This window comes from Acomys minous, assembly GCF_964271855.1.
Source record: "Acomys minous genome assembly, chromosome: 13".
Taxonomy (NCBI): domain Eukaryota; kingdom Metazoa; phylum Chordata; class Mammalia; order Rodentia; family Muridae; genus Acomys; species Acomys minous.
Window position 1 is genome coordinate 9,764,605 of NC_140495.1, and position 25,157 is coordinate 9,789,761.

The window sequence follows — 25,157 nt, forward strand, 5'->3', positions numbered from 1 at the left end:
ATTTTAGAGCCTATCCCCAGAGCCCCTCCCAAACAAAAAACAATGAGGGGCAAGGGAGAAATGGCTCGGGTTAAAAGCACTTAGGGGCCTTCCAGAGGACTAGAATCTTGGGTTGCTAGAGATCCAGCACCTCTGGCCTCTGGAGGAGTGGTGGGGGCCACTTGTGCTCATGCACAGACACACACAATTAGAACAATAACTATATTTATATATTTATTCCATAATCGACTTTGTGTGGCTCTCAGCTACAAAAAACACTAAGAGGTCATGGTCCTTGTAAACCATGTGAATTGACTTTATGCGGGGGGTGGGGGGGCAGCAGGATGGGTGGCTTGCCTACAGTATGAGACTGTTAAGACGAAGGAAATTGTCAGGTGATTATCTTCTGTTTTCACATACTTTACGGTTTTGTGCCTCCCTTCTAGATCTCAGCGCTGGGCTTAAGCTTCCCTCCCCGTGTCCTCTCTCTTCTGCAGGTGGAGAAGATCCGCCAGGTGAAAGCGAAGTCCCTGTACTTGCAGGTGGACAAGCTGCGGCAGAGCCTCAACAAGCTGGAGAGCACCATCAGCGCTGTCCAGCAGGTCCTGGAAGAGGGCCGCGCCTTGGACGTCCTGCTGGCCCGGGACCGGATGCTGGCCCAAGTGCAGGAGCTCAAGGCCATCCGGAGCCTCCTGCAGCCCCAGGAAGATGACCGAGTCATGTTCACCCCCCCTGACCAAGCCCTTTACCTTGCCCTCAAGTCTTTCGGCTTTGTCAGCAGCGGGGCCTTTGCCCCGCTCACAAAGGCCACAGGAGATGGCATCAAGAGAGCCCTTCAGGGTAAGGTGGCCTCCTTTACTGTCATGGGTTACGACCACGACGGTGAACCCCGCCTCTCAGGAGGTGACCTGATGTCAGCTGTGGTCCTTGGCCCTGATGGAAACCTGTTCGGTGCAGAAGTGAGCGATCAGCAGAACGGGACTTACGTGGTGAGCTACAGACCCCAGCTTGAGGGTGAGCACTTGGTGTCGGTGACGCTGTGCAACCAGCATATAGAGAACAGCCCTTTCAAGGTAGTGGTCAAGTCAGGCCGCAGCTACGTGGGCATCGGGCTCCCCGGGCTGTGCTTTGGCACTGAGGGTGACAGTGAGGGCCAGCTCTGCAGGCCGTGGGGCGTGTGTGTGGATAAGGACGGCTACATCATCGTGGCCGACCGCAGCAATAACCGAATCCAGGTCTTTAAGCCCTGTGGCTCCTTCCATCACAAGTTCGGTACCCTAGGTTCCCGGCCTGGGCAGTTTGACCGACCAGCTGGGGTGGCCTGTGACGCCTCCCGCAGGATCGTAGTGGCTGACAAAGACAACCATCGCATTCAGGTCTTTACCTTTGAGGGCCAGTTCCTCCTCAAGTTTGGTGAGAAAGGAACCAAGAACGGGCAGTTTAATTACCCTTGGGATGTAGCAGTGAATTCCGATGGCAAGATCCTGGTTTCCGACACCCGAAATCACCGCATCCAGCTATTTGGACCCGATGGGGTCTTCCTGAATAAGTATGGCTTCGAGGGGTCTCTCTGGAAGCACTTTGACTCTCCACGGGGTGTGGCTTTCAACCAGGAAGGTCACCTGGTAGTCACTGATTTCAACAACCACCGGCTTCTGGTCATTCACCCTGATTGCCAGTCCGCCCGCTTCCTGGGCTCAGAGGGTACCGGCAACGGGCAGTTCCTGCGACCACAGGGTGTGGCCGTGGACCAGGAAGGGCGGATCATTGTGGCTGATTCCAGGAATCACCGGGTACAGATGTTTGAGGCCAATGGCAGCTTCCTGTGCAAGTTTGGTGCTCAAGGCAGTGGCTTCGGGCAGATGGACCGCCCCTCAGGGATCGCGGTCACCCCAGATGGGTTGATCGTCGTTGTGGACTTCGGCAACAATCGAATTCTCATCTTCTAATCTTGTCTTCTGGGTTCCTTCCTGTGTTTAGGGTGTGCATGTGTGTGTCTCAGTTTTTTGAATTTCAAAGAAGAAATCGTCTCAGGGATATTCCCCCCCCCCCCTTTTTTTTTCTTTTTCTTTCTTTTTATTTTTTTAAGAGAACAAAAGTACAACATTGCTTAAGTCCTACCTCATCTTATTTTTTTGTTTTTGTTAATTTTTTTTACAGATGAATGTAAAATTCTCTTGTGCAGGGATTGAGCCTGTGAAGTAATAATTTCTATCTACCTCAAATCTTTGCATTTTTCCTTCTGTAGCAGCCCTCTTTGCTCCTCCATGGAGGCCACATTCCTTCCCTCTTAAGGGCATGTAATGCACAGGCCAGCACTCCCGCAACCCTGAGGGCCTGGGAGCATACGGTGGGGTGCGTTTTGTAGATTGAGCCAAGGAGACCCCAAAACTACTAAGTAAAAAAAAAAACTTGGTTTTTTGGAAAGGTTTTGGAAAGATAGGCTTTAAAATTCATAATTCTAGTGGTTTGTGTTCTTGAGAATACTGTGTTTATGTGGGGCTAGGTTGTGTGGTTGGCTCTTTTGGGGGGCGGGGATCTTTTTTTTAATGCTGCAGCAGAGCTCTTCCTCTGTTCTCGGGTTACTCAATGTGTCTGACATCCTCATCCCTAGGAGATATGGCTGTGACTTGCTAGCCAAGAAAAGCAGACCATTAGTATTTTAGGGTGTCTAATATTTGCTTCTGTTAAGGAAGAGTGTGGTTTGTGTGTGTGCATGCGTGCGCGCGTGTGTACACGTGCACACGCATGTGCTTGTGTTTCAAAGCCATCTTTGCCTGAGGAGAAAAGCTAGACTTGACACACTACTTCCCAGGGAAACTTCTCTTCCCAGTTTGCTTTCCTTTTTTTTTTTTTTTTTTTTTCCTCCTTTTGTATTTTGTTTTTCCAGACAGGGTTTCTCTGTGTAGCCTTGGCTGTCCTGGACTCCCTTTTGTAGACCAGGCTGGCCTCGAACTCACAGGGATCCGCCTGCCTCTGCCTCTGCCTCCCGAGTGCTGGGATTAAAGGCATGCGCCACCATGCCCGGCCCTAGTTTGCTTTCTAAGAAATAGATTTAGCTCAGAACTCTCGGTTGAAAGTGTTCTCAGAAGTTAATTGTCCGTGTTCTGTTGTAAAGATGGTAGTTGTAAGGAAATAAGTTAACCTTGTTCTCAGAGAGGCTTTTCAGATGTGGACCGGGGTGCCACAGAAGTGGAGGGTGCTGGAGAAGCGAGGCACCCCCACATCAGAGACTGTTCAGGAGGGCGGGCCACCCTGTCCCAAGAGTGACCCTTCTGCAAGAATTTGTAGTAGGCAAAGGGATAAACTTTTATTTGAGAAGCACAATTTTTTTCCTGCTTTGGAAGATCAGGGAATATAGAAGAATGTTTGAATAGCGAGGAGGAACACCTCATCACCAGCCCCTTGGCTCAGGTCTCTTTCTCAGGATCCTTATACCTGAGTGGAGTGGTACCTCCCTCCCCCAAAGGCCTTTGAATGTAAAAGATTTGTAAATCAAATCACCTCAACCAAGTGCAGGATGCAGTGTTGTATATATCCTTTTAAAAACCTGTACCAAAGAATAGAAACATGGGGGGGGGGGGGCTTGTGGACTGGAGAGCTGATGCCTTGTAAGCTACAGATTGGGCCTTCTTGACATCACCGCCTGAGAATGAGGACCCGTCACTGTTGAGATCAGACCAGATTCAAAAGGGGCTCTCATCGCTGGCTGAGGACAGAAAACTGCCTGAAACAGACCAAAAGATCAGTTTCTGCCGACAATGGATTTGGTTTTTAAAAAGAAAGTTAGTAATTAGACTGGTTCACTTTTTCACCCCAGAGGAAAATAGCGGTGGTGGGAACAGTGTGATGTGTCAATCAAAGTGCTTTGGGACATTTAACTTGCCAGAATGAGCTGTGACGTCCATTCACATGACTTTATTTTTCAGGGTTTGTTTCTGTGTGATCTAAGTGGGGTGATAGGGGCTGGAGTCATCTCATAGGGAGAATGGTACACAATCAAGGAACCCCAAAAGTAGTTTCAGCTGCTGACTCCCCACGTAAGGTTCCTGGAGATGTGAAAGAGGGGCTATTAGGTGAGAAATCTTAACTCCCGTACAAGCTCTTTTTAAAGTTTACACTCCTTTAGCCTCTGTTGTGCCCCTTGCGTGTTAAACTGATTTCTTTTCTTTTGTAGAACAGAGTAACCAGGAGGGAGCCCCTCACCCCAGCTGCCCAACACGCAATATAACTGACTTGACACCCTTAAGGCTGATTCTAGTTGAAGAAACGACGTCTTTGATAACATTCTCAGAAACCTGATTTTACCTGTGGCCCCGGGCGGGACAAAGCTGCTTTTCAGTGCTATTTACATTCTGTTCCATTCAATTTCCTGCTCTTCCTCACGGCCTCCCTGTGACAGGAATACTGACCGTATGATGAAAAGTTTTTCCTGGCGAGTAACATAAATAAAATACTTGACATTTATTTTACTTAGGATTTGATTGTGAGGCCTGGGTTCCCCACCTTCTGGCTGAGATAGCTGGGTCTTAATGAGTCAATGGATAGGCCAGTGTGGGTTTAGAGAAAAGTGAGTGTGTCCTTAGAGCTACTTGGCTCTTTACCTTTCTGTGGCCAGGATGGTGTGTGGCTGGCTTCTAAGCAACTAAACTTGGTCATATTTGGAAAACTTTTGTTTTTAAAACAAGTGGCCATTTGTGACAGATGAATGACTCCTGGCCAGTGGGGGAATTGGTGCTAAGCACTTTGGAGGGTGTTTATTATAGAATGTGGACTGCTCATATCACGCACGACACAAGCCATGTTTGGTGCACACCTGCAGCCCATTCTGAGGCGACGCATGGGTGGGACAAGAAGGAGACATCCTGGGTGAGTGAAAGGAGACTTCCTCTGAGGTGAGAGACAGGTAGTGGCCCCTATGTAGACCTACCCTAGTCATGTGGCAGGAGCTGGAGAGAGTGGGGATCAGGAGGTCCCCTTAGGAAGCAAGTTACCTAAGCTTGGGTACTAAGCACCTCGTTGCCACCTCCCTAACATTCCCAAAGTATAACCTAAAAGGAGTCGCTCACCTCCATATTTGTTCATGAGATGCCACCCTCTGTCTCCAAACCCGTGCCTGGCAGGTGACTCCTCAGTGTGGCTTGGAGCCTAGTAGTCTGGGGTGTCCCCTAAGTGCACTAAACTTCTTCAGTTAATACCCTTTTTAAGTCTAACTTATCTGGGGAAACATACAAGGGTACCCTAAACAGAATTGGACTTAGCGTTGGGCCAAAGAAGTTGCCAGGATGCAGGCACTTTGGATAGGTGGCTCAGTTTGTTTCACTATAGTTAAGCCAAAGCTTGATCCTTTGAGTTGGGAAGTCTTTTAAGCTTGAAGCAGCACAATACTGTTTGTCTGTGTGTTGTCTTTTGGGTTTGGAAGAATCTATGGTTGCTGCGTTCTGGTAGATAGTAAAAGGTATGCCAAAGTTTTAGGCTTGTTTTCCCTGTCATTTAAGATATAGATAGATAGATAGATGTGTGTACACACACACACACACACACACACACACACACACACACACACTGGTGCCAAAATGTATTTATTTAGAACATTTCTCCTAATGAGGTTCTGACAGTCTGGGGCTGTTTGAAGGTTGACATCATCACCTATGCACAGTTATGTGGGATGGGGCTTTCCTCTGGCTTCACGTGAGCCGAGGTCATGGGACACAGTGCCCCTCACCACACTGATTTGTTTATTAGATTTTTTTCTACCTCACTTTTGGCAAAACATCATCTACCTCATGTCAGCACCTGATGGGTCTTAAAAGGGATAGTATTAATCCAGTGGGCAAGGGTGGGGGCGGGGGCCTGCTTCTTGAAGACAATGTTCAGGAATACAGAATTGATTTCTTTCAATGGAGAAATCCCCCCCCTCCCCCCACGCGTGCCCCAGTGGAGAAATGTTTGACCTTAAACAAGAGATGTCAGATTAGCGTAGTCAATCATCCAAGGTAGTTTTCAGCCAATTTTGCTTTTTTCCCCCTGCCACAAACCCAGTTCTGCATACAGTGTTAGGGATGGCTTATCTGACCTGGTGGAGAACTTTACCTCAAATTAAGACCTTTAGGTCTCTTCTCTTCAAGAGAAAGCTGTTTTATCCGTTGGAGTGTCTGCAAGCATGCTCTTTTATTGGGGACTCTAAAAAATCTATTGGGGAGCTTCAGGTGTTTGAAGGGAATAAGAATTTCTGACTTCGTGATTGTATTTCAGGCTGTCTGCACCCAGCAAGATGTGTGTCACCATGGTGCAGCCATTTCTTTCTGCAGTGACTGGTGACGTGTGCATTGCTCTTTGTTTTGATTTGTTTTTCCTACCAAAGGCAACATTTTGACGGTTGTTGTCGTTCTTCCCCCTCCCCCCTTGTTTTTCTTGTTTGTTAAATACTTGATAAATTTGAGAAGCACATTTTCAGGGAATGCTGTACTGTTAATGTTAGCCTTCTACCTCTGTACATCCCCATAACCTGGTCTACCTGGATGCGAGCATCCTGGAGGCCACTGGAGCAGCCAGGTTTTGGGTTTATAAGTAAATGTCACCAAGAAGAAATACCTCAATAATGTCTTTTTTTTTTTTTTAAACTGGTTTTACGGGTTAACAATCTAGCCTGGCAGGCTGTTTTCCATCCTCATTTAACCAGTAATGGTTCTAAATGTTTCTGTGTATCCACACGGTCTTAGACCTCCTTTTAATGATTGTATTAACTTACGAGCTCAGGTCGTATCTTAAAGCTATCTCAGAGCACACTGGCTGAATGTTGACGCTCGTGGCAGCAACGCGTTTACTTTCTTTATAACCAGCTTTGCAATGGTTCTTCGTGTTTTTAGCAGTCTGTGCAACTGTCGTCCTTTTAGAGGGAGACTGTTCACGTGTATGGGGCTTTCTTGTTTTTAGGGTGGTAAAATGTCTTTTCCCTTGACGTCGATGCCGGTGAGGGTGGGTGGTTTAGCAGCGTTTAACTAGCATGTTACATGTAGTTGTGGGTGGGAGGGTTGTTTGTTCGGTTTTGTTTTAATGGATCTTGTTTAATAATATCCATTACCTCTCATGCCTTGTCAGCCAAAAAAAGAAAGAAAGAAAGAAAGAATGAAAGAAAAAGCTTTAATTTTTATGTAACTATATAATACATGACTCAACTGGGTCTTTTTTTTTTTTTTTTTTTAAGAAAAGTGAATACATTTCTGGGTGGAACCCACAGAGGCATGTTGCCTGATGTTAGAGTGACTAAGTTATGTCTCTTTCACCAAGCTGATTAAAGGAACACGCCTCCTCGCCAGCCACCCTGGGGTTCCAGCTGCCTCTACCACTTTTGGGATTGTGGCATTTCAGAGCTCATCGAGGCAGTGGGTGGCTAGGGGAATTTCCCCAAAACCTAAAAAGCAAAAGTGTATTTCTATTAATATTATTATTTTTTTTCTTTTGCAAGCCTCCTTTCTTCCTTTTTGGGTTTTCCCCTTTAAAACCTTAAGTGTTCCTATTGCCAGCCGATGGCATGACAGGCGATGATGAGCAGAAAAAGAGCCAGTGGAGAAGTGGTCCAAACCTCCTGTGAGCTAGCAGGCTTCTGAATGTATCTCTGTGCCCCACAGAGAAGGCTGGGCAGTAGCAAGGAGATGCCGTGTCAGCTACTGCAGCCTTAAAACAAAGCCGGTGTCTCTTTGGACTTTAAAATTGTTCCTATGCAGCTTATTTTATTTTTGTTTAATCAAATAAACAGAGGGTTTTCCTGTGAAAACTGTGTTTGTGTGATCTTTCTGGTGTGGTGTGCTAGTAATTTTTAGAAGAATCGGGGAAAAAAAACCAAAACAGGTGGGTGGTCAGACAGCATGGCTGCTAAAGGTACTTGATGGCAGGAGTTCAGTCCCCAGGACGCTGGTGGAGTTTCAGACCTGATTACCACAGTTTGTCCTCTGACCTCCATGACATGCACCCCCTACACACACACACACACACACACACACACACACACACAGCTATGTGTGTCTGTATTTAAATGAAAAAACAGATTTTATATCCCTGTTCTTCATGCTCCCAAGGAAACAAAGTACCAGATGTCTCTCCAAAGGGTAAGTGCAGCGTGGGACTCACCAGCTGCCACTGCCTCCTCTTTTTCTGGTGAGTATTGGCCTTTCACCCTCCTCCTGGGTTGATGGTGAGGGATCCATTTGAGGGCTAAGCTGTTGCCCTAAGGAAAGTATAAGCAGTTCCTGATTGTGGGAGCAGGGAGTCATGTGCTATGTAGGTTAAGAACTTTGAGCTCCATGTGGTAGGCCTATAATCTGAGGAAGGCTGAGGCAGGAGAATCCTGAGTTTGAAGCCAGCATGGGTTATGTAGTAAGGCCTAAGCAATTGGAAAATGGTTTAAGGGCTGGAGCGATGGCTCAGCAGTCAAGAGGAGGGCCCAGGTTGGGTTCCCAAATCCACTTCCTCATGACCTCTGGATGCTTGGCACTCATGGGGTGCACCAGACAGACGGGATGTGAAACACCCATACATGTACAGAGTAGGGGTTTGGTTTGGTTTTGAGACTGAAGCCAAGCCCTGTGTGTTCTCGGCTTGCTTCGAGTGGAGCACTGCTGAGTGTGTTTCTCAAAGCAGGCAGCTTCTGGTTTGAATGAGCCTTCTTGGAGACTGGAGGTGACCTGGTCCACCGAATTCTCTGCATTTTTCCTAAAAGTGTTGAGATTAATTACTTTCCTATTGTGGCCAAAGTGGAGAACTCTGGCACTGAACACCTGCTGAGAGACGGGGCCATTTCTGAGAGCACTGGGACTTCATGGATGGACTCGGTTTATTTACCTGTTAACCGTAACTGAACGCAGTGGGAGACTCAGAGATGAAGGTTGCAGAGAAAGAACTTGATTTTCCTAAGGCCAGTAGCGGAAGCTGACAGAACAACTGAGGACTCGGTTCTGAAGGAAAGACAAGCTCACAAGCTGGGAAGATGGCTCAGTAGGGAAAAGGGATGTCTGCCAAGCCTGAGGAGCTGTGGATGATTTCGTGATTTCCCCTGTGCTGTGGCATGCGTGTGCCCACACACTGGTGGGGTTTTGCTCGCTTGTTTTTTGAGAGGGTTTCTCTGTAGGTAGCCCTGGCTGTCCTGGAGCGCATCTTCTGCCTTCAGGGTATGCCAACGCCATCACTACAACCTGGTTGTTTGTTTGTTTGTTTTTAAGATAAAAAGACTTAAGACTCAGTTGGGTGTGGTGGCAGGCGCCTTTAGGCCCAGCACTGGAGGCAGAGACAGGCTTATCTCTGGTTTGGAGCACAGCTAGGGCTACACACAGAGAAAGGCTTAAGACTGTTTAGTTCGGTGTGATTCCTAACGATCTCTGGCCCAAAGAGCTAAGGGCTGAACTTAGGACACCTAGGCAGCAGGCCCTAACGGAAAGGAAACCAAGTATTTTACAAGGGTATTGGGGAGAGGTCGGAACCCTAGTTTTTTGCTGGTGGAATTAGAGAATAAACCAAACATGTGGACATGGTTTAGCAATTTCTCATGGTGAACAGACATCCATGGAAACATTGGTACATGAATAACCAGGAAATATTCCTGATAACCAGGAAGTACAGACAGCAGGAAATGTTCCTCCATTGGGGTATTGAAAGGCTGGGATATCACCACGCAACATAATGATAAATCTTAACTAGGTGGAGTGGGTGCTTCGGTTCATGGACATGAAGTAGGTGGGAGGCAAATGCATGGATGTGATATGTGATAGCGAGCAGGAGGCTCTGCACACTGAATCTGACCCCTTCTGTCTGTCTGGGAAGGGAGCAGAAGTATGTTGCTCTTACTAGTCCTTGCTAGCCATCCAGGTAGGAACCCTTCAGCCAAGGCATCTTCCAGAAACTTCCTGAACATTGGCTTTTTTTGATTAGGGGGAAGAGGTCCTTAGAGTTTCTTTTGCCAAATTTTACAGTTTAATATCAAACCCCCAGGCTTTGTGTGTGTTAGGTTAGGTAAGAACTTTTTTTGGGGTATGGGAGATGGGGGTTCTCTATAGCCCTGTCCTGGACTCGGCTTTGTAGACCAAGCTGGCCTTGAACACAGATCTACCTGCCTCTTGCCTCCCAGAGTGCTGTGATGACAGGCATGTGCCACTGTGCACAGCATAAGGAGGTCTTTTAAAAGGAGCATTTATTAACTGTGCATATGTGCTGGGGAGTGAGTGTACCACTGTAAGCAGCGTAAGTTGGGCAGCTTACTGAAGAATTTGGCTCTCCGCCATCCTGGCCCATGGGTTCTAAGGTCAGCCATACTTGACAGGAAGTGCACTGAGCCATCTCACCCAGTCTTTATTTTTTTGTGTGTTTGGGTGTACTGTGTAAGTGCCTGGTGTCTGAGGAAGCCAAAAGAGCGGGGGTGGGGCTTCGGGGGGAGTTCCGATTCCCTTGAACTCTCCTCAGCCCCCGGCCTTGGACTCTTCAGTCTCCTGCCTTAATCTCTCCGGAGATGGAGTTACACTTGTGTCCCCACTCCTAGTGTAAAAACAGACACCCCAGAATAAAGTGCTTGGAACACTCCCTTTGGGGTCATGGCTAAGCTCTGTATTATTGGCTGGTGTGAGCATGTGCTGAAGTTGTGTGTTTTAGTTACACACTTGCCTGTTATGTCCTATAATGTCAATACATTTTCTGTTTCTCTAGTCCTTTTGGGGCCTGCTAGAACACGTGGCTCAACAGCTGTTATTTTTCTTGGGTGTCATAGTTTCCTGGGGTTTCACTGGCGAGATGTCAATTTTTGGTGGAAGAAGCTGGATTTTCATTTTCCTACTCAAGAGCCCTGTTTCTGATAATACTTCAAATAGGGTTTTTGTTTGTTTTGTTTTTTGTTTTTGTTTTAAATCACTTACTTAGGACCGTTAGGTGATGTTAGCCTGCAAATAGTGTTTTTTGTATTAGGAGAACCTTGTGCGTAAAAAAAGATGAATGGCTGACTCATTGATTCTATACCCATAGCTGGTGGAAGTGAGCTTGGTAAATTCTCAGGCACTGAACTAGCCATCCAGTCAGGACTCGGAGATTGCTCTTGAGAATTGGGCCCACAGCACTAAGGACCAAACGGGAATCAGATTAGACGGGCATGGCTCCACCCAGAACACCAGTGTCTCACCCCTCTTAGTAGGGCAGGTACCAGCACACTGAGGTTCCAGGTGCCTCCTGTTGTGTTGTGACAGAACTCTTCCCTAGGGAGATGAAACACTCATCTAATCACCCCAGGTAGGGAGCCTGGCGAAGCAGTGAGTCTTCCTGCGGTTTCTTGCAGGAGTATGGGTGAGGGGTTACAGGAGCAGAACTGACTCCAAAGATAACTGCATCATGAAGCCTAGGCGATAGCACGAGAAGCCTGGAGCACACTGCACAGCCCGCAGGCAGCTCAGGGGGTGGGAGAGGCCTTTCCAGGCGCCTCAGCTGATTTCTATCTCTTCCAGGCAGCTGGTCTGCTCCCAGAGTCAGCTTGCAACCTTTTCTCCTGAGAGTCTTGGAAGTTCTGCCTGAGACTTGGCCTTGGGGCTCATGAGGTGGCCAAGGAGCAGAGCCTATTGAATCTGACCAGTTACAGGGTGCTCTTGAGGCTACTTTTTTGTTGTTTTATCTCCCTGCTTAAGGAGCTCCCCCTGCAGAGTGGAAAGTTTTGATCTGGAGACTTGAATGCACAGCCATCAGGGAGCCACGTGGAGCTGCAAATACCAGAAAAGTATAGTGTAATATGTATAAAAAGTATCACAATAAAATCCCCTAAACAAAAATGTCTGCAGATTGAAGATGGGGGGGGGCAAGAATTTGAGTGCTTATGAGTGGAAAGGTGCACACCTTGAGTCCCAGCATGGAGGAGGAAGAGAGTTAAGGCCATCTTGGTCTCCCTTGTGAGTTACAGGGACAGTCAAGCTACACAGCGAGATCCTGTCTCAAAACAAAAGATCATTCGTTACCACACACCCTTCATATGTGCCCGAGACATGAGGTAGAAGCCACTCCTTGAGGTTTGCCAGCCTGTTTCTTTTTATTTTATTTTATTTTGAGACAGGGTTTTTCTGTGTAGCCTTGGCTGTTGTCCCCTGGACTCATTCTGTAGACCAGGCTGGCCTCGAACTCAAAAGCGTTCAGCCTCTGCCTCCCGAGTGCTGGGATTAAAGGTGTGTGCCACCATGCCTGGCTACCAGACTGTTACTTCCAAGAAAGGAGTCACATCATCATTTGTCTAATTGTGCAGTTTGTATTGTTTTTCTATGGTGTGTATGTGTGCATGCATGCCACAGGGCCCATGAGGCAGGCAGAAGACAGCACTCAGAAATTGGTTTTCTGTCTCACATGGGTTCTGGGGACCAAGCTCAGATCACCAGAAAGCTCTTTTACCTCAGTGTCCCCACACAGTACTCTTTAGATTTTCATGTAATTTTCCCCCTTGGTTTTCTGTCTTCATATTTATCTCCCAGGATAATTGTCATAGCTTATCCCACAATACAAAGGGTGCAAGCCTCCGGCTGATTCTCAAGCCCTTTGCTGAGGTTTGTGGACTGGAAAAGACTCTGGATTGAGAGAAGATTCTAGAAAGAGTGAAATGGTGTTTGTTGCATGGGGTGGCGAGGGTGGGGGAGATACTTCATTTGGCACCGGTAGCCCGTAGGGCCTGGAAGGCAAGGGTTTTTGGAGCTTAGACTTCCTTGGCATGTTGGATTTTTTTTTTCTTTTAAGCAATTAATTTATTTTCTCCTTCTACTTCTCAAACTCAGAGATCCTCCTGCATCTGCCTCCCGAGTGCTGGGATTAAAGGCTTGGGCCACCACGCCTGCATGCAGCTTTTAAGGTATGGAGAAGGGTCAGTGTTGGGGGCAGGAGCCCAGTTTGATGGACGAAAAGGCAGAGCCAGGCCTGGAGGGAAGACTGCAGACTGACGGGAAGAGCCCAAAGGGAGACATCTTGAGAGCAGAGCCTTGGAAGGGAGGGGCCAGCTGGGGTTGAAGGTCCAGTTGGAAGGCTCTGGTTCTATTCCATAGGCCAGTAAATTGACTCAGGTCAGTCCGGGGGCCCGAGTCCAGCTGTGTCCCTGACTCTGGATCCAGTTCTGTTTGTCCTCCAGATGTTTCTACCCTCCACTCTCAGGACACTCTGTGGTCTTGATGTGGCCCTGTGGCCTCCTGCTACGTCAAACCTATCTGCATTTGGGGTTTATGTTTCTTATCTTCTAAGTAAACCACAAGATTTGGGCCAAGCCACTAAATCACAGCCTAGCTTGCTGCGATAGGGTTCATCCAATCTGAAGCTTTCCTGGCAGCTCTGATTCTGTATGATATATATATATATATGTATCATATACATATATATATGATATATATATATATATATACAGAGAGAGAGAGAGAGAGAGAGAGAGAGAGAGTGTGTGTGTGTGTGTGTGTGTGTGTGTGTGTGTGTGTGTGTGTGTGTTGGGAGGGGTGAGGGTAGCCATTGCGAGTGTCAGGTGCTTAAGGTGTCGGTGATTGACACCTCACCAGCAGTGGGTCTACACAGTTCACTTCTGCAAGGCAATCTTTTTTTGGGGGGGGGGGGCGTTTCGAGACAGGGTTTCCTGTGGCGCCTTGGCCATCCTGGACTTACTTTGTAAACCAGGCTGGCCTCGAACTCACAGGGATCCGCCTGCCTCTGCCTCCCCAGTGCTGGGATTAAAGGCGTGCGCCACCACGCCCGGCTGCAAGGCAATCTTTTATTGAGATTGAGCGACAGAACATCCTGTTTCTAGCTCTGGCTAGAGTGAAACTCACGATCCTGGGGTGCAGAGATTACAGTTGTACCCCATCCCTCCTAATCAGGACTTATCTTTTAAAGGAAAATCATATTTAAAAAGGGGTGTGTGTGTGTTTGTGTGTAGGTGTACACTTACACGAGGATACCATGGAGGCCAGAAGAGGGAATTAGACACCCCCCCCCCAATAGATGAGTTAGATGTGTTTTGAGCTGCCTGACGGGTGCTGGGAACCCAACTCAGGTCATCTTAGGAGAACAGCCAGGCTTTTAGAACTGCTGAGCCATCTCTGAAGCCAGGAGTCCATGTGGCGGGGAAGATAAAACGGTAGGTGAGAAAATGGGGATCATAAGCACAGACCGGTATATTTTTTTCTCCGGTGGGTATAGAACCCAGGGATTTGAGGTGGGCATGTGCTCTGCCTCCAGCACCCTGAATACTCTATGAAAAAAAGTAGGAAGGTTAGGCAATATGGTTCTGCAGGGAAAGGCGCCTGCCACCAAGCCAGACAACCTAAATTTGACTACTAGACCCACAGAACGAAAGGAGAAAAGGAACTTCAGAAGTTGTCCTTTGACCTCTGTATGTGCACCGTGCCAAGCGTATCGTATCTCACACACATCCATAATAATTATTTTAGAAAGTCTCCTTGTGAGTTCGAGGCCAACCTGGTCTACAAAGTGAATCTAGGACAGCCAAGGCTAAGGCAGAGAAACCCTGTCTCCAAAAAAAAAAAATAAATAATAACAATGTTTTCTTTTGAGATAAGGTTTTACTATGTAGACCATGCTGGATTTGGAGCCATAGAGATTTGCCTACCTCTGCCTCAAGAGTGCTGGGATTAAAAGCACGCCATCACACCAGCCCTGTTTCTAACTCTTTTAGTAATGAAATCCCATTTCCCAAACGATGGTCAATGTAAACTGAAGAATGCTGCCATCTGCTGGCCATTATAGCTCCTACACACCAGCCAATTTTGGGCTAAGAGGCCAACCCAGCCTGGGTCAGAGAGCCACAGTAGAATGATGGCGGGATGTCCTGAGGGGGAGTTTGAGCCGGGCAGGTAAGCGAGAGCCGCTTTCAGAGCCTTGCTCTGTATCTGGAGGCTCAGGGACAATCAGCACCTGGGCCCAGAAGAACCCCAGACACCTTGCCCCAGAGGGGGAAGGCGCTGATTTCTAAGCAATACGATCTAGAGTGATATCGAGATGTCCCAAACAGAGGTGCCCTCGAGCCCAGTCGTGGTTAAATGAAAGTGCCTGTCCCAGGAAGCACCCTGTAAATGAGAGTGGACCCTGTGTCTCCCGGTGGAGCGCCTCAGGTCTGAGCCTAGCACTCAGGAGGCAGAGGTAGATGGATCTCTGTTATGAGTTCGTGGTCCCCTGGTCTGCACGCTAAGTTCCAGGACAGCGAGGGCGACACAGAGAAACTCTCAAAAAACTAAACAAAAATTGTCACCTCGTCTTTGCCTTCCCGGGTCGAAGGTTAGAATCAAGTGAAGGCAACACCTTGACTCTCAACGTTCGCTGTATCTGTCCAACAGGGCAAACACAATCATATTTATGAGTTAGTATGACCATCCCCTCAACGCTGCTAATCCTGATTTTTGTCCAGTTTCCCAGACTGCAGCCTCACTGTTTATTTGTTTTTCATTGTATTAATTTTTTCTTAAAGTCGGGAGTAGTGGCACCTGCTTTTACCCCAGGACTTGGGGTGGCAGAGGCAGGAGGATGTCTGTCAGTATGAGGCTAGCCTGCCTGATCTTCAACGCGAGTCCAGGATTGTCAAAGCTACATAGAGAAACCCTGTCTCAAAACAACAACAACAAACCAGTAAGTGTTGTTAGCAACTGAACCATCTCTCCAGCCCTCATATTTTTTTGACTCACTAAGCTTTTCATTTACATTTTTAGTTTTGTTTCTTGAGAGAGGATCTCACTAGCCCTGAATTAGCATATATGGTTGGGGATGACCTTCAGCTGCTTCTCCCCCTGCCTCTACCTCCCATAGAATCATGGGCCACCGTGTTCAATTTGGGCCCCGTTTTGAGCCCCTGGCTTGATCCAGTCAGTTTTCCTCTCAGCAGCAAAAGTCACCTTCCAGATGGAGCTCTTAGGCAGGTTCTCATGGCCCTCAGCCACCGAGCAGCAACCCCGTTTACTTCAGACAGGAATTAGACCCCTGGGGTCAGCCACCCCCACCCCCACCGCCCTCCCCGTTATTCCAATCAGCCAATCAACAGGCGCCGGACTGATGCCACCGGCAAGAACGCCCTACTCTGCTTTTCTAACCATGCGTGCAGCCTTGCCTGGCTGACTTCTCTCACTGGTAGCTGTTTCTGGATCCTTAGCCTCCAGGCTAAGCCACTGTGGTTCTGGAGCAGGGTTCCGGGGCCGCCTTCTGGAGGCGTGGGCTTTCAATATGCAGCTCCCATGGATTGCCTGAAGTATTTACTTCTTGTCTTTGGTGTTGGAATCGGGGCTGAAGAGATGGCTCAGCAGACAAGAGCCCTGTCTGCTCTTCCAGAGGTCGTGAATTCGATTCCCAGCACCCACACGGTCGCTCACAACTGATGCTGTCTTCTGGCATGCAGGTGCCATGCAGATAGAGCACTCATACATAAAATAAATCAATAAAATCTCAAAGAAAAAGAATGCTGACAAATGGTGTACACCAGGGGTCGCTACAGCTCCATGTTGCACACCAGCCTGGCATGGTAGTGTCTGGGTAGGCTTTTTATTGAGTTTTATTTTTTTCCATCTATTCCATTTATTCCTCTCAGAAATCAAGCCCAAGGTGGCTATGAAAACGTCAAGAGCAGGATTGTGTCTCCAAATTGTGTGTCCCAGGTTGGGACACATCTCCTGCCTCTGGCTTCTTCTCATATGATCTGGGCATTATGAAAAAATTTGGTGCTAATTTATTATTATTATTTAAAATTTTTTTTTCTAGACAGAGTTTCTCTGTGTTATCTTGGCAGTCCTTATTACTAATATTATTTGGCAATTTCCATACATATATACAGTACATTCTGGTTATCTGTTCAATCCTATTTTTTATTTTTAATTTATTGTTAGTGGGTTTGTTTGTTTGATTTTGGTTTTTGGTTTTCAAGACAGGGTTTCTCTGTATAGCTTTGGCTGTCCTAGACTCTCTTTGTAGACCAGGCTGGCCTTGAATACACAGAGATCCACCTGCCTCTGCCTCCCAAATGATGGGATTGAAGGCATGCACCACCACTGCCCAGTTATTGTTAACTGTTTTTGTTGTTGTTGTTACTGTTTTTTAAGATTTATTTTTATTTAATCCTAGCACTTGGGAGGCAGAGGCAGGCAGATCGATGTGAGTTTGAGGCCAGCCTGGTCTACAAAGCGAGTCCAGGAACCAGGCTGGCCTCGAACTCACAGCAATCTGCCCGCCTCTGCCTCCCGAGTGCTGGGATTAAAGGCGTGCGCCACCATGCCCGGCGAGTGCCTTTTTCTTTTTTGTTTTTCTTTCTTTCTTTCTTTCTTTCTTTCTTTCTTTCTTTCTTTCTAGTGCCTTTTTCTTTTTTGTTTTTCTTTCTTTCTTTCTTTCTTTTTTTTTTTTTTTTTTTTTTTTTTTTTTTTTTGGTTTTTTGAGACAGGGTCTCTCTGTGTAGCCTTGGCTGTTCTGGACTCACTTTGTAGACCAGGCTGGCCTTGAACTCACAGCGATCCACCTGCTTCTGCCTCCTAAGTGCTGGGATTAAAGGCGTACGCCGCCGAGGACCAAATCCAGGGCCTTGTACTTACACTTTTATTTTATTTTATTTTTATTTTTTTAAAGATTTATTTTTTTATTACTATGTATACAGTGAACCACCATGTGGTTCCTGGGAATTGAAACTCAGGACCTCTGGAGGAGCAGCCAGCGCTCTTAACCTGGGAGCCATCTCTCCAGCCCTGTACTTACACTTTTAAAAACAAAACAATTGTCTCCATGTGGTACTGGGATTGAACCCAGGCCTGACCACACTAAACAAATTCTCTCTCTCTCTCTCTCTCTCTCTCTCTCTCTCTCTCAGCTCCGTCCCTAACCCACAACAAGTACATTTTACAAATTAAAAGGCTTTCAAAGTTTTTCTTTTTATCCTCCCTTGCCCCCTCCCCTTCCCTTCTTTCTTGAGGCATGGTCACCTGTAGCTCAGGTTAGCCTTCAACATGCTATGTAGCGAAGGGTGAGCTTGGGCCCCTGACCCTCCTGCCTCCACCTCCCAAGTGTAGGGATTACAGGTCTACACCATTGCACCCTGCTCTTATCTTCCCTCAGAAGAAACAGAGTGTCTTCTGTATACTACCTTTCAGTTTGGGGAAATGAGTCACTCGGGGTTTTTTTTTTTTTCTTCTCTCTTCTTCTTCTTCTCTTCTTCCTTTTGTCAAGAAGCCCCATACGGGTAAGGGAAGAACTGGTACGTCACAGGAAGTCACATGCCCTTCAAAGCACCTGTGCAGCTTCAGGGATCCTGGCATTGCTTCACAGACTCTCCTCAGGACCACTTTCAAAAGAGCGCTTTCAAAAGAGCGAGGTAAGTGGGGACAGGGACATCTATCTGCAGGACCCGGGGTTGCACTGCTGCTGCACAGTTCCTGTGGCTGGAGGCAGCACAGGCAAGGTGGTTTGCTACCTGCCCAGTCCCACACTCGGGGTTTTGCTTTTCTGCTGTTAAAATTTTTATTTGATGTGTGCGAGTGTTTTGCCTGCATATATCTAAGTGCCCATGTGTGTGCCTGTGGCAGTCTTCAGAAGAGGCCTGGATAGATGGGAGCCACCATGTGGGTACTAGAAACGAACCCAGGTCCCCTGCAAGAGCAGCAAGTGATCTTAGCCACTGAGCCACCTCTCTCATGCCTGCGTGCCTCCCCTCCTAAGGCTTCCCTGGCCAGGATGCCACACAGCTCACAGCCTTACCTTTCACCAGGATGGCAAACTTTCCTGTTTCTTTTACCAAGTTTCTCAAGCCAAGGAATGTCATATACACAAGAATTACAGAATTGCAGCCAACTTATTTACCTATTCATTAATTTTATTTAAAATGTATCTTATTCAGTTGGGCATGGTGGCACACGCCTTTAATTCCAGCACTGGGAAGGCAGAGGCAGGCGGATTGCTGTGAGTTCAAGGCTAGCCTGGTCTACAAAGTGAGTCTAGGACAACCAAGGCTACACAAACAAACCCTGTCTCTAAAAACCCCCCAAAATGTATTTTATTCATTTCTTTATATATTTTGTGTATGTGTACATACGTGTGCACGCCAGGGTGCTTGTGTTGTGGTCAAAGGATAATTTGCACAAGTCTGTTTCCTTCTACCAGTGGGACTAGGGAATTAAATTCAGGTTTGATGGCAAATGTCTACGTTTGCTGAGCCATCTCGTTGGCCTCACTTGTTTTTGAGAGTCTGGTATAGTGTAGGCTAGCCTCAAACTTACCATGTCACTGAGGCTGGTCTTCCTGCCTCTGCCTCTCAACTGCTGGTTTATAGGCATAAGCCACTAAGCCGGGCTATCCTTTTTCCTGTTTCTTCTTCTGAGACTATTTTCATTCCCCTGTTTTATTTTTCCTCCCTTTAATTCTCACTGGTAAAATGATAGCAACACAATATAGTTGTCAGTCATCGACAAGCCTCTTCAGAGACCCTGCCATGGAACAAGTCTTCAGCATGCCTTTCCAGGAAAAACAAATAAACAAATGAAATCTGTCTTGAGAAACACCAGGGCAAGGGCTGGAGAGACGACGGCTCAGTGGGCAGAGTGCTTACAGCGTAGGCACCAGACCCGAGTTCCTAGTTCCAGGCCAGGTGTGGTGGCACATGCCTATCCCCTTAGCCTTGTAGGGTGGAGATGGGCAGAAAGTGGGGGTTCCTTGGCCAGCCTGTCTACCCAAAACAGAGCACTCTGGGTTCAGTGATGAGACTGTCTCAGAAAACAGGGTGGACAGTGATAAAGATTCCCCCGCCCCCTGCCCCCGGCTTCCATAACCACAGGCACAGCTGAACACACACACACACAGATATGTACACATATGTTTACCCCACACACAAATACACATACACATAGAAACACTAGAGCATTCATGTGTGCAGTAGTGAAACTATGGGGAAAGATGAGAAGGGAATTACTGGACAAATGAAGGGTTTAATAGGGGCTGACAGGTGCCGCGCAGACAGAAATCGGGAAGCAAGAGGGTGGCTCTGTGCCAGAAAGCTACTCATGCCCACAAGCCCAGCTGAGTATGTGTGCGAATAACTGTAGAAAAAGTTGTATCGTTTGTATCTACCGATTAGTTTATTCATTTTTATAACACATTTTATATGTGTTTTAATGCCAACTGAAACACTCATTTTTTCAATTACAATTACGAAGTGTTTCTTGTTATTCCTTTTTTCCATTCTTTTTTAAAATATATTTTATTAAATTATTCATATTACATCTCAATTGTTATCCCATCCCTTGTATCCTCCCATTCCTCCCTCTCTCCCATTTTCCCCTTACTCCCCTCCCCTATGACTGTGACTGAGGGGGACCACCTCCCCCTGTATATGCTCATAGGGTATCAAGTTTCTTTTTGGTAGCCTGCTATCCTTCCTCTGAATGCCACCAGGCCTCCCCATCCAGGGGACGTGGTCAAATATGGGGCACTAGAGTTCGTGTGAAAGTCAGACCCCACTCTTCACTCAACTGTGGAGAATGTCCTGTCCATTGGCTAGATCTGGGTAGGGAATTTATTCATTTTTAAACTTTATCTGTCACCAGGTTGTGGTGGTGCAGGCTTTTAATCCTAGCACTTGGGAGGCAGAGGCAGGTGGATCACTGTGAGTTTGAGGCTAGCCTGGTCTACAAAGTGAGTTGAGGACAGCCAAGGCTACACAGAGGAACCCTGTCTCGGAAAAAGAAAAACAAACAAATAAACAAAACAAATAAGCTTTATCTGTCATCTACCTGTATTCCTGTCTAATTTGAGACAGGTTTCTCTGTGTGGTCCTGGCTGTCCTGGTACTAGCACTATAGACCAAGTTGCCTTTGAACTCAGAGATCCACCTGCCTTTGCCTCCCAGAATGCTGGGATTAAAAGCGTACAGTATTACCTTTGGCTATTTATTCTTTTTTTTTTAATCAACAACAACAAAAAAGTGTGTGTGTGTGTGTGTGTGTGTGTGTGTGTGTGTACTACAGTGCCAGTATAGAGGTCACATGACAACTGCAGCAGTTGCTTCCCACCTTCCATTGTGTGGGTCCAAGAGATTGAATACAGGTTATCAGGCATAGTGACAAGTACCCAACCCACTGAACTATGTCATCTGCCCTAGTTTTTTATTAGCGTGTTGTTTATTTATTTATTTATTTAATGTATGTGAGGTTTTTTGTTGTGTTTTTGTTTTTGCTTTATTTTTTAAGATTTATTTATTATGTATACAGTTTGCATCAGATCACATTATAGATGGTTGTGAGCTACCATGTGGTTGCTGGGAATTGAACTTAGGACCTCTGGAAGAGCAGTCAGTGCTCTTAACCACTGAGCCATCTCTCCAGGCCCCTGCTCCCCCACCCCCACCCCCCGCCTTTTTTCTTTTTTTTTTTTTTGAGACAGGGTTTTTCTGTGTAGCCTTGGCTGTCCTGGACTTGTTTTGTGGACCAGCCTGGCCTCAAACTCACAGTGATCCAGAGTGCTGGGATTAAAGGCATGTGCTAGTATGCCTGGCTTGTTGTTTTGTTTTGTTTTGTTTTTTAATGTGAGTGCCCCATCTGCATATACACCTGCAGGCCAGAAGAGGGCATCAGGTTTCAGCATAGATGGTTATAAGCCACCATGTGGTTGCTGGGGATTGAACTTGGGACCTCTGGAAGAACAGGCAGTGCTCTTGCTCTTATCTGCTGAGCCATCTTTCCAGCCTCTGTATGAATATTTTGTCTACCTTAATATCTGAGTACAATGTATGTTCCTGGTACCTGAAAAGGCTAGAAGTTATCAGATTCCCCAGAAGTAGTGTTATAGATTATTGTTAGCCACCATACAGGAGCTGGGAATAAAAAATCTGGGTCTTTGCCTTTAATCCCATCCCTTGGGAGGCAGAGGCAAGCAGATCTCTGTGAGTTCAAGGCCAGCCTGGTCTACAAAGAGAGTCCAGGACAGCCAGGCCTCTGTTACACAGAGAAACCCTGTTTCAGAAAACAAAAACAAAAATAAGCAATCTGGGTCCTCTGGAAGAGCAACCAGAATTCTTTTTTTATTTTCTTTTTCTTTTTCTTTTTTTTTTTCCTGAGACAAGGTTTCTCTGTGTCGCGTTGGCTGTCCTGGACTCACTTTTGTAGACCAGGCTGGCCTCGAACTCACAGAGATCTGCTTGCCTCTGCCTCCCAAGAGCTGGGATTAAAGGCGTGCGCCACCACTGCTCAGCTGCAACCAAAATTCTTAGCTACCTCTCTAGCCCCATATGTTTCTTTTTCTTTTTTCTTTCTTTCTTTTTTTTTGGGGGGGGGGGCGGGTTTGGTTTTTCGAGACAGGGTTTCTCTGTGTAGCCTTGGCTGTCCTAGACTCACTTTATAGACCAGGCTGTCCTCGAACGCACAGCCATCTGCCTGCCTCTGCCTTCCGAGTGCTGGGATTAAAGGCGTGCGCCACCACGCCCGGCTCATTTGTTTATTTTTCAAGACAGGTTTTATCTGTGTAGTCCTGGCTGCCCTGAAACTCTCTCTGTATACAAGATTGGCCTCAAACTCACAGAGCGCTGACTGTCTCTGCTTCCTGAGTGCTACAGTAAATGCAAGGATCCTTGTGTCCAGCTTTCTTTCTTTTATTCTTGTACATTTATTTGTGTGTGTGTAGTTTTTTTTGTTTGTTTGTTTTTGTTTTTGGCTGCCTGGGCTCACTTTATAGACCAGCCTGGCCTCGAACTCACATCTCTCCACCTGCCTCTGCCTCCTGAGTGCTGGGATTAAAGGTGTGCACTCCCATGCCTGCCTGAAAGAAGACAGCTTTCTTGAGAGTCAGTTCTCTGTTTCAACTATGTGGTTCCCAGGGGTAAGGCTCAGTGATAAGTGCCTTTACCTACTTGGAAACCCATTTTAAACTATACTGTGTGCATGCGCTCGCGCGCGCGCGCGCGCGTGTGCGTGTGCGTGTGTGTGTGTGTGTGTGTATTGTGTGTGCATGTGTATACATGTGTGTATGTATTATATGTGTGTGTGTCCTGTCCTCACCTATCCATGAGAGAAATGAGCTTCCCAGCTCAAAGAATGTGAACAGCCCATCCGTCTGACTCCCAAGGCTGAGATGATTTTTCTTTTGACCTTGAGGTCCCTTCTGGAGAGGGTATGTGACACCTTGCGCCAACATCATGTGCACCTATGCCTTTAGCCCTGGTGATGTATATTTGCATTCTCACAGGCGTCTCATTTGTTCTTCAGAGCCCGTAGAACCCAAAGATGAACCCCACAGATATAGCGGACACCACGCAGGATGAAAACGCATACAATAATTACTACCTGTACGAAAGCTTGCCCAAGCCTTGCACCAAGGTTGGCATCAAGGCCTTTGGGAGCCTCTTCCTGCCTCCTCTCTACTCCTTGGTCTTTCTGTTGGGTCTGTTTGGAAATTCTGTTGTGGTTCTGGTGCTGTTCAAATACAAGAGGCTCAAGTCCATGACCGACGTGTACCTGCTCAACCTGGCCATCTCCGACCTACTGTTTGTACTTTCTCTCCCGTTTTGGGGCTACTATGCTGCCGACCAGTGGGTTTTTGGACTTGGCCTGTGCAAGATTGTTTCATGGATGTACCTGGTGGGCTTTTACAGCGGCATCTTCTTCATCATGCTCATGAGCATAGACAGGTACCTGGCCATCGTGCATGCAGTGTTTTCCTTGAAAGCCAGGACTCTGACCTTTGGGGTGATCACCAGCTTGGTCACGTGGTCAGTGGCTGTGTTCGCCTCTCTTCCCGGCCTCCTGTTCAGCACCTGCTACACAGAGCATAACCATACACACTGCAAAACCAAGTACTCAGCCAACTCCACAACCTGGAGAGTCCTCAGCTCCCTGGAGATCAACGTCCTGGGGCTGCTCATCCCCCTGGGGATCATGCTGTTCTGCTACTCCATGATCATCCGGACCCTGCAGCACTGTAAGAACGAGAAGAAGACGAGGGCAGTCAGGATGATCTTCGCCGTGGTGGTCCTCTTCCTCGGCTTCTGGACGCCCTACAACGTGGTGCTTTTCCTGGAGACCCTGGTGGAGCTTGAAGTCCTCCAGGACTGTACCTTGGAGAGGTACCTAGACTACGCCATCCAGGCCACGGAAACTCTGGCCTTCGTTCACTGCTGCCTCAACCCCGTCATTTACTTCTTCCTCGGCGAGAAGTTCCGCAAGTACATCGCCCAGCTCTTCAGAACATGCCGGGGCCCTCTTGCGCTCTGCCAATACTGTGACTTCCTTCAGATCTCCTCAGCCGATACCTCCAGCTCCTCTTACACGCAGTCCACTGTGGATCACGACCTCCGCGATGCTTTGTAACACGAGAACGGGGCTAATGTGGCGTCAACAAGCTCCCCGCACCTGCCACTTGCTCACCTTGTTTTCAGTAAGCGTGGCCTGAGCAGGTGGCTGAGGAAAATAAGCAAGCAAAGGTCATAGAAAGATGGCTTCTCACCCTGCAGGCATTTCTTTCCCTTTCTCTGGAGAGGTGCAGTCCGAAATGTGTTTCCCTGAGCTGAATGTTCCCTCAGGAACCACGTGTGTCTACAGGGAGAGGGGAATCTGGGGGAGACTTATGAAGAGAGTCTCAGTGGCCTTCTAGATTGTGCTGAACAGAGGGACCCTCCCTCCCTCCCAGCCTCCCCGAGGACTCTCCAGAGAGATTCAGAGCCCTGATGGGTGGAGGGATCCACACCTTCACCATGAAAATGAGCCCTTGACTGAGTCTCTAGACTTTGTAGAATGACCTAGAAGATTTGAAATGCTGACATCGTCGAAGTCTTTTTTTTTCTTCTTCTTCTTCTTCTTCTTCTAGTGGGATTCCATGAAGCCAGGTGTATAGAGAAATAAGGGTCTTAGATCTTGATTCTTTTATTACGGAGGATTCTTTATTGAAGTCTGGTTACACGTGAAGGCATTAGGATGACCACGTCTCCACTTGAAACAAGGCATTTAGAATAGACCTGTTGAAATCCACGTGCAGCTTGGCTTGCCAGTATATGTTTTAATTATAACAGGTGGCTATTCAAATTGTAGGGGAAAATGCAAGGAACAGAGAAGGGTGAAATGCCTTTGTAATCCTAGCTACCCCAGGGATGAGGCCAAAGAGATCTTAAATTCAAGGATTCCCTGGATAATCTTTGACAAATCTGGACGAAACAGAGTGCCTGTCCCAAACCAAAACCA

General features: G+C 47.2%; 2 protein-coding genes across 4 annotated transcripts in view; both read left to right on the forward strand.

The window, feature by feature from the left end:
- Window positions 1–7,756, forward strand: part of TRIM71 (tripartite motif containing 71) — a 62,576-nt gene extending 54,820 nt beyond the window's left edge. The window contains exons 4-5 of one of the 2 annotated variants that reach the window (XR_014773959.1): window positions 477–4,055; window positions 4,157–7,756. Coding sequence is in view for 1 of the 2 variants with exons in the window: in XM_084754526.1 (XP_084610652.1) it covers window positions 477–1,928 (1,452 nt within the window). In the remaining variant the exon portion in view is untranslated. Of the gene's footprint in view, window positions 1–476 lie in introns of both variants that reach the window. The other variant, XM_084754526.1, reaches the window with a different exon arrangement.
- A 10,439-nt stretch (window positions 7,757–18,195) lies between these two features.
- Window positions 18,196–24,683, forward strand: CCR4 (C-C motif chemokine receptor 4). 2 transcript variants are annotated; one of them, XM_084753177.1, is made up of 2 exons: window positions 18,196–18,313; window positions 23,190–24,683. In XM_084753177.1, exon 2 carries the CDS (start codon window positions 23,208–23,210, stop codon window positions 24,288–24,290), a length of 1,083 nt encoding a protein of 360 aa, XP_084609303.1. In that variant the 5' UTR covers window positions 18,196–18,313; window positions 23,190–23,207; the 3' UTR covers window positions 24,291–24,683. The 2 variants fall into 2 exon arrangements, with proteins under 2 accessions (XP_084609303.1, XP_084609302.1); XM_084753176.1 differs by lacking the exon at window positions 18,196–18,313 and adding an exon at window positions 23,014–23,094.
- The last annotated feature ends 474 nt before the right edge of the window (window positions 24,684–25,157 follow it).